The following is a 13,963-nucleotide window of genomic DNA, read 5'->3' as shown; positions in this document are numbered from 1 at the left end:
TAGTAGAACCAAAATTTATGACACCAGTGTATTTCTAAATTCATGTAGAAGAAATACCTAAAATGATGCTATAAAGGTAGGTATATTAGTTTGCTACAGCTGTCATAACAAAACACTCTAGACCAAGTGGCTTAAACAACACAAATTAATTTTTTCAGAGTTCTGGAGGTTGGAAGCCTTGAGATCAAGGTGCCAGCAGGGTTGGTCTCTTCTGAGGCCTCTTTCCTTGGCTTGCAAGTGGCTCCTGTCTTACTGTGCCTACACATGGCCTTTCCTCTGTGGGCATGCATCCCTGGTACTTCCTCCTCTTATAAGGATGTTAGTCATGCTAGGTTAGGGCCCTACCCTTATGACCTCATTTATAACCTTATTTGCCCCTTCAAAGGCCATATCTCCAAATATAGTCACATTGTAGGTTTGAGCTTCAGCATATGAACTTTGATTTTTTAAATCCATAACAGAAGGGAGGACTTCTGTAATTCACTGAAACTTGTGAAATGATGACACCAATAAATGTGATATATTATGCTGTAACACCTAGAGCAAACACTAAAAAAGCCATACAAAGTGATATACATTAAAAAAACCCAATAGATTAAATAAAGTGGAATTCTTTTTTTTTTTTTTTTTTTTTTTTTTTTATTAGGGCCACACGTATGGCATATGGAAATCCCAGGCTAGGGGTTGAATTGGAGCTATGGCTGCCAGCCTACACCACAGCCACAGCAATGCTAGATCCGAGCTGTGTCTGTAACTCACAGTAATCCCAGATTCCCTACCCACTGAGCAAGGCCAGGGATCAAACCCACATCCTCATGGATTACTAGCTGGATTTGTTATTGCAGAGTCGCACAACGGGAACTCTTCAAAATGGAATTCTAAAACATGTTCCAGTAAACCACAGGAAGACAGATAAAATGAACAAACAAAAACCAAAAATTAAATGGTAGATTGAAGCCTTAAAATATCGAAAATTACCTTAGGTGTAAATTGTTAATATGCTAATTAAAGGAGATTTGCAGAGTGAATTAAAAGTATCACCTAATTATGTTTTCTATCAGAAATTCACTTCAAATACATTGATATAGGCAAATGGAAAGTAAAAATAGACATTTATGCAAATATTAATCAATGGATAGCAGTTGTGGCTATTTTAGTAAAATTTAGACCACAGAGTAAAGATATGAGAGATTGATTCTATATAATGAGTCACTCCACCAAAAGATCAATCTTAAATGTGTATGTGTCAAATCACAGATGTACAAAACACATGGAGCAAGAAATAATAGAACTGAGAGGAAAAATAGATAAATCCACAATTAGATTTGGAAACTTGCCAACTCAGTCAACACTTGATACAACATGTGGACAAAAATATCACTAAGGATTATAAAAGGCTCAGCACCATCATCAAACAAAGGTATTTATTTATAGAATACTCCATCCAAAAATAGTAGAATACACATTCTTTTCTTATTACCACAGAACATATACTAAGACTGTTTCCTGGGCTACAGAGCAGACCTCATCAAATTTAAAAGAACTAAAATCATGCCAAATGTGTTCTCTCACCAAAATGGATCCAAACTAGAAATCACTGAAAAAAAAGATAATAGGAAGATCTCCAAACATTTGGAAAGTAAACAGAACACTTCTGTATAATCCTTGAGTCCAAGAGAAAATCTCAAAGGAAATAAAAAATACACTAAATTTAATGAAAATGAGACTACAACATTAAAAAATTTATGTGACACATCTAAAGCAGTACTGAGAGGGAAATTTATAGCATTAAACATACACAGAGGGGAGTTCCCGTCGTGGCGCAGTGGTTAACGAATCCGACTAGGAACCATGAGGTTGCGGGTTCGGTCCCTGCCCTTGCTCAGTGGGTTAATGATCTGGCGTTGCCGTGAGCTGTGGTGTAGGTTGCAGACGCGGCTCGGATCCCGCGTTGCTGTGGCTCTGGCGTAGGTTGGCGGCTACAGCTCCGATTGGACCCCTAGCCTGGGAACCTCCATATGCCGCGGGAGCGGCCCAAGAAATAGCAACAACAACAACAACAAAAAAAAAGACAAAAGACAAAAAAAAAAAAAATACACAGAAAAGAGGAAAAGACTCAATTTAGTAGTTATGCTTATTAACAATCTTAAACAAAAAAAAAGCAAAGAAGGCAAAAGCAAGCAGATGGAAGGACATAATAAAGATAGGAGCAAAAATCAATTAAGTTGAAGACAGAAAAACAACAGAGGAAATTAATGAAATAAGGAGTGGGTTCTTTAGAAAGATTAATAAAATTGATAAGCTTTTGTTAATATTGATGAGGAAAAAAAGAGAAGACACAAATTACCACTATCCGGAATGAAGCAGAGACTATCACAGACCCTATATCAAGAGAATAATAAAGGAATACTCCAAACAACTGGAAACAGAAATTTGACAACTTGGATGAAAAAGACTAATGCTTTGAAAAGCGCAAAATAACTACAACACACCCGATATGAGATAGAAAATTTGAACAGTCCTCTATTAAGGAAATTGAATTACTAATTTAAAACTTCTCAAAAGGTCAAATACAGATAATTTCGCTGGAGAGTTCTACCAAACCTTTAAAGAAAAGTGACATCAATTCTATACCATCTCTTCCAGAAAATACAAGAGTAGAGAACAGTGTGCAGTTTATTTAATGAAGTTTGTACTGATAGCAAAACCAGCCAAACATGACAATATAAAAATACGTCCACATTCTTCAACTTGTATTCCCCTTTCTTCATCTTTGAAGCCTGTAAAGACAGGTTGAGTCTATCTCATGCTCTGAATCTGTTCTTTCTTCTATCATGTCTCTCTAACCCCAGCTTTAATGTATTATGTAATTATATTTGGCACATCTGTATAATCCAGAGGAATCTCCCTATTTTAAAATCATTTGAGGGTGTTCCTGCTGTAGTGCAGTTGAAACAAATCTAACTAGGAACCAGGAGGTTGAGGGTTCGATCCCTGGCCTTGCTCCATGGGTTAAGGATCCGGCATTGCTGTTAGCTGTGGTGTAGGTTGCAGACATGGCTTGGATCTTGTGTTACTCTGGCTGTGGGTAGGCTGGCAGCTGTAAGTCCAATTCAGCCTCTAACCTGGGCACTTTCGTATGCCACGGGTGCCGCCCTAAAAAGCCAAAAAAAGAAAAAAAAATCATTTGAGAGCTACCTTAATTCTGCTTTTAATTTCCCCTTTTCTATGCAATATATTCATAGATACTAGTGTTAGAATATGGCCATTAGGGGGCAGCAGGGGTGGGATTACTCTGCCCGCCACATATGCTAAACCTATATTGGCTTCTCATTGGCCATGGCATTGTTCTGTGAGCCCTCAGTATCTATGGGGGTCAGTTCCAGCATCCCCATGGATACCAAAATCTGTGGATGTTCCAGTCGCTTACATACAATGATGAAGTATTTGCATATAACCTGTGTACATTCTTCCGTATACTGTAAATCATCTCTAGAGTACTTATAATACCCAACACAATGTAAAGGCTAGGAATGTAGTTGTAAATACAACATAAATACTATGCAAATACTTGTTGGTGTGTGGCAAATTCAACCTTTGCCTTTTGAAACTTTTGGGAATTTTTTCTGTTCAAATTATTTTCAATCTGTAGTTTGTTGAATCTGTGGATATGGAGGGCTCAATATAGGTTTTCCACAAGCTCCTTCCTACCTGTTTGGTTTTGTCTGAGATACAGCTGCTTGTGCTCAGCACAGGCTATGCCTTTTATATTTAATGTTTTTGCATGTATTCCCTCTGGCTTAGAGACTTTTCTTCCTTTCTATGACTTATCCTTCAAGACTCAGGACAGACATCAGTGGCTTTGTTCCCAGGAGAGGTAAGTGCTGCACCTTCTGTTCCCTTCACACCATGATTATGGCCCTATTACATTATGGAAATAATTTTGTCCTACTTTTGTTTCAACCAGTAGTCTGTGTCTGTGATTTTTCTCAAGGGCAGAGAACATGTCTTATTCAGCTTTGTATTTCTCATCCCTAGTACAGTATCAAGCACACGGTGAGCTCCTACTAAAGGCTGACTTAGTTAATGAACATTTGTTTAAGTGGTGATGAAATATCACCCTATGAATAGCGGTCACGTCAAGTCCTAAGGTGTGAAGTAGAACAGGAACTCAGATTCATCATCCTTGATTCAGTATGGCTAAATACCATTCTGAAATCAGAATTGATGTGTCCGGCATGAAGCTTGAGATGGCTCAATGATACTGCATGAATGCACTTTGTGCTTTTTTCTATGTATGTAAAGTCAGGGGTGTGAACCTGGGCATTGGCAGATCTAGATACTATTTCTTAGCAACCCTAACTTCTCTGCGTGTCCCTTTCCTTATACAATTTACTCTTGCACGACAAGGGTTTGAACTGCATGGGTCTACCTATAAGTGAATTTTTTTCAATTGTAAATACCACTGTACTACATGATCTGAGGTTGGTTAAATCTTAGTAATTCCATCTGCTGGCATGGAGGAAACACACACAGATGCACATATGGAGGGCTGACTCTAAGTTATATGCTGATTTTGAAGTGAATGGTATATGGTGCCCTTAAGCTCCAAGTTTATTGTTCAAGGGTTGACAATATATAAAAGTGGAAGGAAATTCAGTTTTATTCTAAAATCCTTTGGGTGCTTAGTCTATGCCAGGTGCTGGAGATTTAAAGACAAGAAATGGTCCTTAGCCTCCAGTGTATGTAACAGGTAAGGATGCCTTTATGATCTGGGGGTTTATTTTTTTTATTTTTTTATTTTATTTTTTGCCTTTTCTAGGGCTACTCCCATGGTATATGGAGGTTCCCAGGCTAGGGGTCTAATCGGAGCTGTAGCCACTGGCCTACACCAGAGCCACAGCAACACTGGATCTGAGCCGTGTCTTTGACCTACACCACAGCTCACGGCAACGCTGGATCCTTAACCCACTGACCAAGGCCAGGGATCGAACCTGCAACCTCATGTTTCCTATTCGGATTCGTTTCCGCTGCACCATGATGGGAACTCCTGGTGGGTTTATTTTAACTCTGACCATCTGTGATGCATTTGTCTTTCCCTTCCTTAGAGCACACTTGGGAAGAGTGGTAATAACTTTAACTTTAGTCTGTGGGAAACATACATGGAGAGTGCTTTGTTCCTTTGGCCATGAAGTAAATCTGAGGCCCGATTACCATTTCTGCTCAATGAGGTGACTGTATTTGCTTCATAAAGCCAAAAATACACCGGAAACCACTCTGCACACTTTTGATTTCATCCTCTGTCTCTTGAAGCAATAACAATTTCAAAGCCTGAGTTGCTTTGAACATTTAAAGGTGGTTTGAACATTTAATCCTAGAGACCTGATGACCCTCTCCTTCCCTTTTTTTTTTTTTTTTCTTTTTCTGTTGCCTCTTCACCACCTCTTTTCTCTGATACTGAGACCCCTACTAGGAAGTGCTAAATGGTAATACACTTAGAAGTTTTTCTTGAAGCAATTACAAGAGAAGAGTTTAGTATTTCCTGTTATAGAATTTTAAGAGGTAGATTTTGTGTTAAATTAGTACTTAGCACAAAAAGTACTTACTTTTTGCTGTTTTAAAGCAGTTTTTTTTTTTCTGATCACAAATGTCTGTACTACTCATGAATAAAAAAACATGTGCATAGTGCTTATTCATCCATGAATGCAGGTTTCAGTCAAACCACATAATGCCCAATAGTATTATGCTGACAGGCACAGAATAAATAGCACAGATTTTGTTTCCTGAAGATTGATCATTTATAGATCAGTTGATAATTTTTTTCCAGGTTTCTTCTTATATTGATGATGAGAAAATTTTCACTTCTGTAGAAAGCTATGGATTTTAATAAACCTCTGTCAGGACTGCAGACCTACCTACTCAATATCACTTTTTTCTCTTGAACGTCTTTTCCAGAAGAGATAGGAAGTGCTATTTGCCCCTATTCTTAAAAATAACATTGCTAAAAATAGTAAGGGCAAGGGCAAAGGTTTTGAGAAAATGGGTTTGTGAATGATAACTTGTTATTACAATGATATGTTGGCCTTGCAAATTTTCAAGAAAAATAGGGTACCTTTTTATGAACATTTAATTTGTGTTATTTCCTTTCGTAAGTAGTTTCATCATCTTTCTTTTTATGTATAAATATTACAATGTCTCTTTTGTTCTTTTGTTATCAATCATCTTAACTTTCTCTCTGCACCCTGTCTGACTTTCCTTGCTATTGATATGTTTTATGAAATGTAAAGCATAGTCTGGCTTTCAGAAGGCTGTTGGCCAACATCTCTGATTTTACTGTTGTTGAGAAATTAATTACCATCATGAGTTAAAAGATTGCAGTGTAAAGTAATTGGGTATAATGTTTCTTTACATTCAACTTTCTTTTACAGAGAATTAGTTCATATACAATATGCATGGATGGATGTACGTTTTACTTTAATGACTCATATTTACAGTGTAGAAGAGAGTTATTTAATGGGTTCAGAAGTAGTTGATTTGAGAACTTCTGTGGGTCCCACTATTCTATAGTTATATCATTGTTATTATTAGGAGCGATAAATTTTTGAAGTAGCTGTGTTCTCTTATTTATTACTCAGATGTGATTTACATGGATTGAAATGCTTCCTGAATTTTGAAGTGGGCTCCAACATAAGCATATTAAGTGCATCAAAATCTTTTTGTTACATTAGCATAATTTAAAAATACTCCGTATATTTTGTATAAGGCAGTTTTAGGTATAGTAACTTTAGTCTCCATAATGATTGAAGATGATAGCAGTATGAATGACCGTAACCATTTCTATTAGCTTTATTTATTTATTTATTTTTAAATTTTTATTTTATGTCCACATCTGCAGCATATGGAAGTTCCCAGGTCAGGGATTGAATTGGAGCCACAGCTGCGACCTGTGACAATGCCACAGCTATGACAATGCCGATCCTTTAACCCACTGTGCTGGGCTGGGGATTAAACCCACACCTCCCCAGCGACCTGGGCTGCTGCAGTCGGGTTCTTAACCCACTGCACCATGGCAGGAACTCCACTTCTATTAGCTTTAGAGTATCTTTATGGATATACTTTTTGAATATAGATATTGTTGAAAATTCACATCAGATGAAATATTGGAGTCTTATTGTGAGGTACGATCAAGGAGGGCTGGGTAAACGAAGTCTGTCCACACATCTCAGTCCCAGCCCAAGTAAAACTCTCAAATTACTCCTTATGCGTTTGATTCCAGACTTCCCTGCTGCCAGTAAAGTGAGAATAAGTACAGAATGGGATGTCAACAAGGCAGACAGTTAAGTGGGTGGCTATGGGTATTTTCATGAAACATGAAAGCAAGATTTGAAATGCCTACAGGTAGTCTGTGTGTTGCTGATAGTGGAGAGTAAACTCTTCACTTTTGAAGTAGCATCCTGGTTTGAAAACACCAATTTGTACTGAACTTTTTTTCCTCACCTTACCCGTAATAGTGATCTTCAGTCTTTTCTTTTACAGGGGAATATCTTTCCTGTCTAGGTGCATCCTTGAATGTTATTCTGTGGTATTCATAAAGGAGAGATTAGTAAAATAGTCTGACAAGAGTCTGCTAATCCAAATGGCAAATTCTCTTCTTTTTGAGGGGGGTTAAAAGCAGAAACTCCACATATTTGTAGGTGATTAAGCTGTGTTTGCAGAAGTGTACAAATGAAGAAGATGGACTTTTTAAAATAATACTTTAGTTTTTATGAAAATATATTACATTTAGCTTGTATTTTTATTTTCTAAGAAATGTAATCCTGTGTCTTAGGTAAGAAAATGGTATCATATCCTGGTATATGATTTAAATTTTTAAAAAATTCTTTATAGCATCCTGCTTTTGATTATTGGATTAAATTTTAATATTCCATTTTCAAAGGCTGTACATACACATAAAATAATACACAAAATATATATATAATCACATATATACAAAGAAATACATATACATAGCCTATCTTTTTCTTTCTCCTACTTTTTTTTAAGATAGATTATTACCATTATTTTATTTTTTGTCCTAGGCTTTCCAAATCACTACTGATTTCTCCTAAGATAGTTTTTCTATAGTCAAGGTGAGCTATTGTCTATTGGCAGTGTTACCCACATTATATAATACTCTGTGCTAATGGGTTTGAGAAATAGAAGTGATTAGATTAAGATGAAAATATTTGTTTTAAAATAACACGGAACACTTTTCTTTCTTTTTTTTTATTTTGGTCTTTTTAGGGCTGCACCCATGGCATACGGAAGTTCCCAGGCTAGGGGTCGAATTGGAGCTATAGCTGCCAGCCTACGCCACAGCCACAGCAATGCCAGATCCGAGCCATGTCTGTGACCTACACAGCAGCTGACAGCAATGCTGGATCCTTAACCCACTGAGCAAGGTCAGGGATTGAACTTATGTCCTTGTGGATGCTAGTCAGATTCGTTTCTGCTGAGCCACAATGGGTACTCCCACTTTTTAAAAATACAGTTGAACTTTGAAATTTAAGACAATTGCTAGCATTTATAAGGATGTATTTTAATGGTTTGGGAAATTTTCCTAAAAGATGCTTTTTCAATATTTGACTAATTTTTTCAGTAATCTTTTTCCTTGTGTAGATCAGAGTCTTCTCTCTCTAAATCTTGCTCAGTTGCCTAATTTCTGCTCTTTGGAACAGTCCAGAGTGAGGCTTATCGAGTGGTGTGCCAGTAAACATTTAACAGCCAGCTACCTGGATGAGGGAAGATGCTCTGATTGTCAGTGTTTGCTGATTTCTGTGGTGTCAATTCTTCCAGCATAGCAGATTTTATTTAAAATTTTTTTTTATTGAAGTATAGTTCATTTATAATATATTAGTTTCAGGTTTATAGCAAAATGGTTTAGTTATACACACATATGTATTATTTTTTCAGATTCTTCCCTTTATAATTTATGACAAGATATTGAATATATTTCTCTGTGCTATACATAAATTCTCTGTCCTTATGGTTTTTCTATTTTATGTATAGTAGGGTGTATCTGTTAATGCAAACTCCTAATTCATCCACCCTGCCTCCTTTCCCTTTGGTAACCATAAGCCTGTTTCTGTGTCTGTGAGTCTGTTTCTGTTTTGTAAATAAGTTAATCTGTGTCATATTTTAGATCCTACATTTATGATAATCTCTAGGTATCCATGTTGTTGCAAATGGCATTATGTCATTTTTTTTTCACTTTTTTATTGTAGTGGATTTACACTGTTCTTTCATCAGAAGTGATTAGATATAGTTCCCCATGCTAAACAGCAGGATCTCATTGCTTAGCTGCTCCAAGTGCAATAGTTTGTATTTATTAACCCCAAACTCCCAGTCCATCCCACTCCCTTCCCCTCCTAGTGCAACAGTTTGCATCTACTAGCCCCAAACTCTTAAGTCCATCCCACTCCCTTCCCCTCCCGCTTGGTAACCACAACATTTTAAGTTATTAACATGATATCACTGGACATGGGGCATGGAGGAGCTGGGCACACTCAGCTCTCACAAGCCACATGCAAGCTGGGTGCAATATACCATTGGCTTAGCTCATATTTGCTCCTTCTTTCGTTTCTAAAATTATGAATTATGAATGACTTCGTACACAGCGTTATTCTTTTATTGTATTTATGACTAGACTATAATAAGTACAGACTATTTGTGAGTTATGTAGCGTTATGGTGATGTTCCGAACAGAAATACTGACTTAGTGTATAATAACCTTTTTTTCCTCTTTTTCAGTTGGGTGGAAAGTTTTGGACGTGAAGGGCTTGGATTATTATTGGACATTTTGGAAAGGCTGATTAGTGGCAAGACGTACGTATTGCTAATCATTATTTTCAATTAAGCTACATTTGTATGTCCAATTATGATTCTAGCACTGATATATTTTATGCCAATGCAGACAAGAAAAAATTGTAAAGAAGAATCAGCACAAAGTTATACAGTGTCTAAAGGCCTTGATGAATACACAGGTATGTAAATAGGTAATTATATTGTGGTTGTTCTTCATTGGTTCTTTCAGAAATTCTTATGAAATAGTTGTGTCATATAGAATTTATGCCAAAGTGATGCACTGTTTTGATAAATTGTCCAGTACCTACTGGCAAAAATATTGAATTGTATTGATTTCAGGTTTTGTATCTCTCTGGTGCTTAAGATTAATTCTCTCTTAAGATTAATTAATTCTCATGTACAGATTCTCTTTTCCTCTCATCCTCCCTCTCTACCTGCCTATCTCTCCTCTTTTTGTTGCCCTTTCTTCCTCTCTTCTTCCTGTCTTCCTTCTTCCCTTGTAATTTTCAACAGAAAAGCATGAATCAGCCTTGAAATCATACATGATTATTAAATGTGGTCTGCAGTGATACTACCAAAGAATTCAGTTGGAAAGACTTAGTTTCTGTAGTCTAGGAATTTAAATCTTTAATGAAACTAATGTGCATAGGATATGAATAGGTCTCAACAATGGAGCAATCATGCTTGTAGTGCATGTAGAGTTGACCCTTGAACAACACGTGTTTGAACTGCAGGGCTCCACTTGCATGAGGATTTTTAAAAATTCATACTTATTGTTACAGTAAATGTATTTTCCTTTCCTTATGCTTTTTATTCATTTATTTTAAAAAATTTATCATAGTTGATTTACAATGTTCTGTCAATTTTTGCTGCATAGCAAGCTTTTTAAAATAACTTTTCTTTAACTTTGTTATAAGAATACAGTATACAATATGTATAGCATACAAAATAAGTGTTAATCAACTATTTATGTTGTGGGTAAGGCTTCCACTAGAGAATAGGCTATTAGTAGTTAAATTTGGGGGAATCAAAAGTTAAACTCAGATTTTTCACTGCATGGGGTCGGGGGGCAGTGTCCCAACCCCTGTGATGTTCAAAGTTCAACCGTAATTATATATCATACTGAGACCAAATATAATGTGGCAAATTTGCAGATCTTGCATATTTAAAAAGGACACATTACAACAGAGCAATGGTTTATGCTCTGTCCTGAAGTTGGGTTTATCTGACAGTGTTTCCTTTTTTTGTACTATTAATTGCAGAAATTAGCTCTATTGTCACTCCATGTCCTTAGCTCCAACATCTAAACACATCTACCTCATGATGTGTGCGGTAATGATAGGTATTTTTGTTGCTGTTGGACAGCAGGGGAGAAAATTTTACTTATGGTGGATAATGATTTATGTTTTATAGCAAAACTGCATTTCTGATTAATTTTAATTTTTAATACTTTTTTCCTTACTCTAATTTTTAAAGTAAACCTTTAGAGAATTTTGCACTTATTTTTACTTGTTATTAACATTTACAATTCTTTTTATTCAATGTAGCAAATATTTTCTAATTATTTTTCCTGTTGAATTATTTATGGCTCTTTTCATCATTTTCTGGAACTAAGTTTTCTACTTTTAACCCACGAAATGTTTTTCACCTCCCTGCTTCCTCCAATCATGTGTAACTTTCAGGGAAAAAATCTGATGTATAAATTACAAGTCCTTTCTTGTATTGAACACAGTGTTCTGCGTGAATGTGATTTTAGGCATGTTATGTAGCTTTTTGTAGAGTGTATTTTAAGAGTAAGTGAATGAAGGAATCAACTGCTAAAAGGGAGACAGCTTTCCACACTGAGTATATAACATTGCTTTAAAGGAAGTCTTTCTAAAGTGAGAATATAGAAATTGGAAATTTCACTGATTATGGGAAGGCTAAGAGTAAAGAAAACCCGTGAACATTTTTCCAAAGCACAGGGGCATTTGGATCATAATTTGAGTTTGAAATGAATGTCATAGTTAAAATGAAGCGTATATAAAAGATAACAGCCCTACTTGGTTTGAGACTAAATTGGAAAGGGAGTAAACTTTGTGTATTTATATTCTAATTAACATAATGTGATTTATTGTGTTATAATGGATTATTTTACTTATAGTTTGTTTATGTGGAGTTGGAATGTATTGTCATTTGCATTTATTGCTATCACCTATGCTGATATGAATAAAAATTTCTGGTAATTGGGGGAGTTCCTGTCGTGGCTCAGTGGTTAACAATCTGACTAGGAACCATGAGGTTGCAGGTTAGATCCCTGGCCTTGCTCAGTGGGTTAAGGATCCTGCATTGCCTGAGCTGTGGTGTAGGTTACGCGGCTCGGATCCCGAGTTGCTGTGGCTCTGGCATAGGCCGGTGGCTACAGCTCCAATTGGACCCCTAGCCTGGCAACCTCCATATGCTGTGGGAGTGGCCCAAAAAATGGCAAAAAGGACAAAAAAAAAAAATTTCTGGTAATTGGAATCAGTATTATAATTCTAATATCTAAGTTCTAAACTTAATATATGTGAAATTTTTTTGGTAATTTTTTCCCCCATGATTGGTTGATGATTTTTTTCTATAACTCACTGTGCAGTTTTTATAAAAGTCCATTGAATGATGAAAAATATACACTTTTAGAGAAAAAAAACAATGGTACCTTATTTGTTACTGGTAATTAATTATAAAATTGATATTATGCACAAATCTAATAGCATTATATGAAATTGAATTTTTTGTGGTACTAAATTGAACTTTATAGTGGGTTTTTTTGATTGTTTTTCTTTTTATGGCTGCACTTGCAGCATATGGAAGTTCCTAGGCTAGGGGTCAAATCAGAGCTGCAGTTGCAGGGCTATACCACAGCCATGGCAACACGAGATCTGAGCTGCATCTGCGACCTGCACTGCAGCTTGGGGCAGCACTGGATCCTTAACTCCCTGAGAGAGGCCAGGAATCAAACCTGCATTCTCACATTCTGAGAGAGACAGCACTGGATTCTCAACCCACTGAACCACAATGAGAACTCTATATATAACAGTTTTGAATGGAAGAAGATTTTTTTTTGGTCTTCTGTCTTTTTAGGGCTGCACCTGCAGCATATGGAGGTTCCCAAGCTAGGGGTCCAATCGGAGCTGTAACTGCCAACCTATGCCACAGCCACAGCAACGTGGGATCCAAGCTGTGTCTGCGACCTATGCCACAGCTCATGGCAATGCCGGATCCTTAACCCACTGAGTGAGGCCAGGGATCAAACCTGAGTCCTCATGGATGCTAGTTGGGTTCATTAACCACTGAGCCACGATGGGAACTCCTAGGAGAAGATTTTTGAATATTTATTAGGAAGAAAATAAAAGTCCCGATGAAAAATTAAATACCTTTAAATTAAGATGTAATTTGAACCAGGGCTTCATTTTGGCTAGTTAACTTTTTATGTTTCTTAAGGTTTGCACTCACAGAGGGTGCCTTGTTCCTGAGGCCAGCCCCCTCCCCATATTTTCTCTGCTACTGGGATTAACTCACCTAGGGTAGTTATTCAGCACCAGCATTCATGTAATATTGGGCATCCTATCCAGGAATCTAGGGGATTAACCTTCACCTACTTAACACACCTTCAGTGACCTGAAATTCCATCTGTTAGGTAATAATAGGTCTCAAGTAGAATGCAAATGGAACTTGGCACTGGTCCTCAGAGTTTTGAACACATGAGTTTTCGTATAATCCAAATTGGATCCTTGACATTCAGTAGAGAGACACCCTTAGACCTTCCGAAATTTGTCACCATCTCTCTAGTCTTATAATAGCCTTCATTTAATGTACTTTAAATGCCAGCACTGGTAAGTTAACTATTTCTCTCAGAGTCAGTGGGTTTTGTTTTGTGGGTTTTTTTTTTTTTAATTTAAATAATTGAATCAGAATACTTTTATGAAAATAGGCAGCAGCTCAGTCTTTATTTCTAGATACTTGGTAGTGGTAATCTGGCCTCGTTCCAGTCTCTAAATGAGCACTGTACAATTTTATGTCAGCAAGTCAGAGAATATTGCTGTGATACAGCTTTGGGTTCACAGGATGCTAGTCAAAACTACAAAATCAGAGAACATTG

General features: G+C 36.7%; 1 protein-coding gene across 2 annotated transcripts in view; it reads left to right on the top strand.

Annotated features, from left to right (window-relative positions):
- The window catches only part of DIAPH3 (diaphanous related formin 3), a 501,230-nt gene that overhangs the window by 134,807 nt on the left and 352,460 nt on the right, over positions 1-13,963 (top strand). For both annotated transcript variants that reach the window (XM_084982461.1, XM_084982460.1), the window contains 2 exons: positions 9,790-9,864; positions 9,953-10,022. In XM_084982461.1, the coding sequence (XP_084838587.1) occupies positions 9,790-9,864; positions 9,953-10,022 (145 nt within the window). The remainder of the gene's footprint in view (positions 1-9,789; positions 9,865-9,952; positions 10,023-13,963) is intronic.

Source organism: Sus scrofa, chromosome 11, assembly GCF_054392235.1.
Source record: "Sus scrofa isolate SSC_HxYL_T2T_F1_AM1 chromosome 11, Sscrofa_HxYL_maternal_Yorkshire_Landrace_v2.0, whole genome shotgun sequence".
In the NCBI taxonomy this organism is placed as follows: Eukaryota; Metazoa; Chordata; class Mammalia; order Artiodactyla; family Suidae; genus Sus; species Sus scrofa.
Note: the sequence above shows the minus strand (reverse complement) of the source record. Positions and strands in the feature narration are given on the sequence as shown.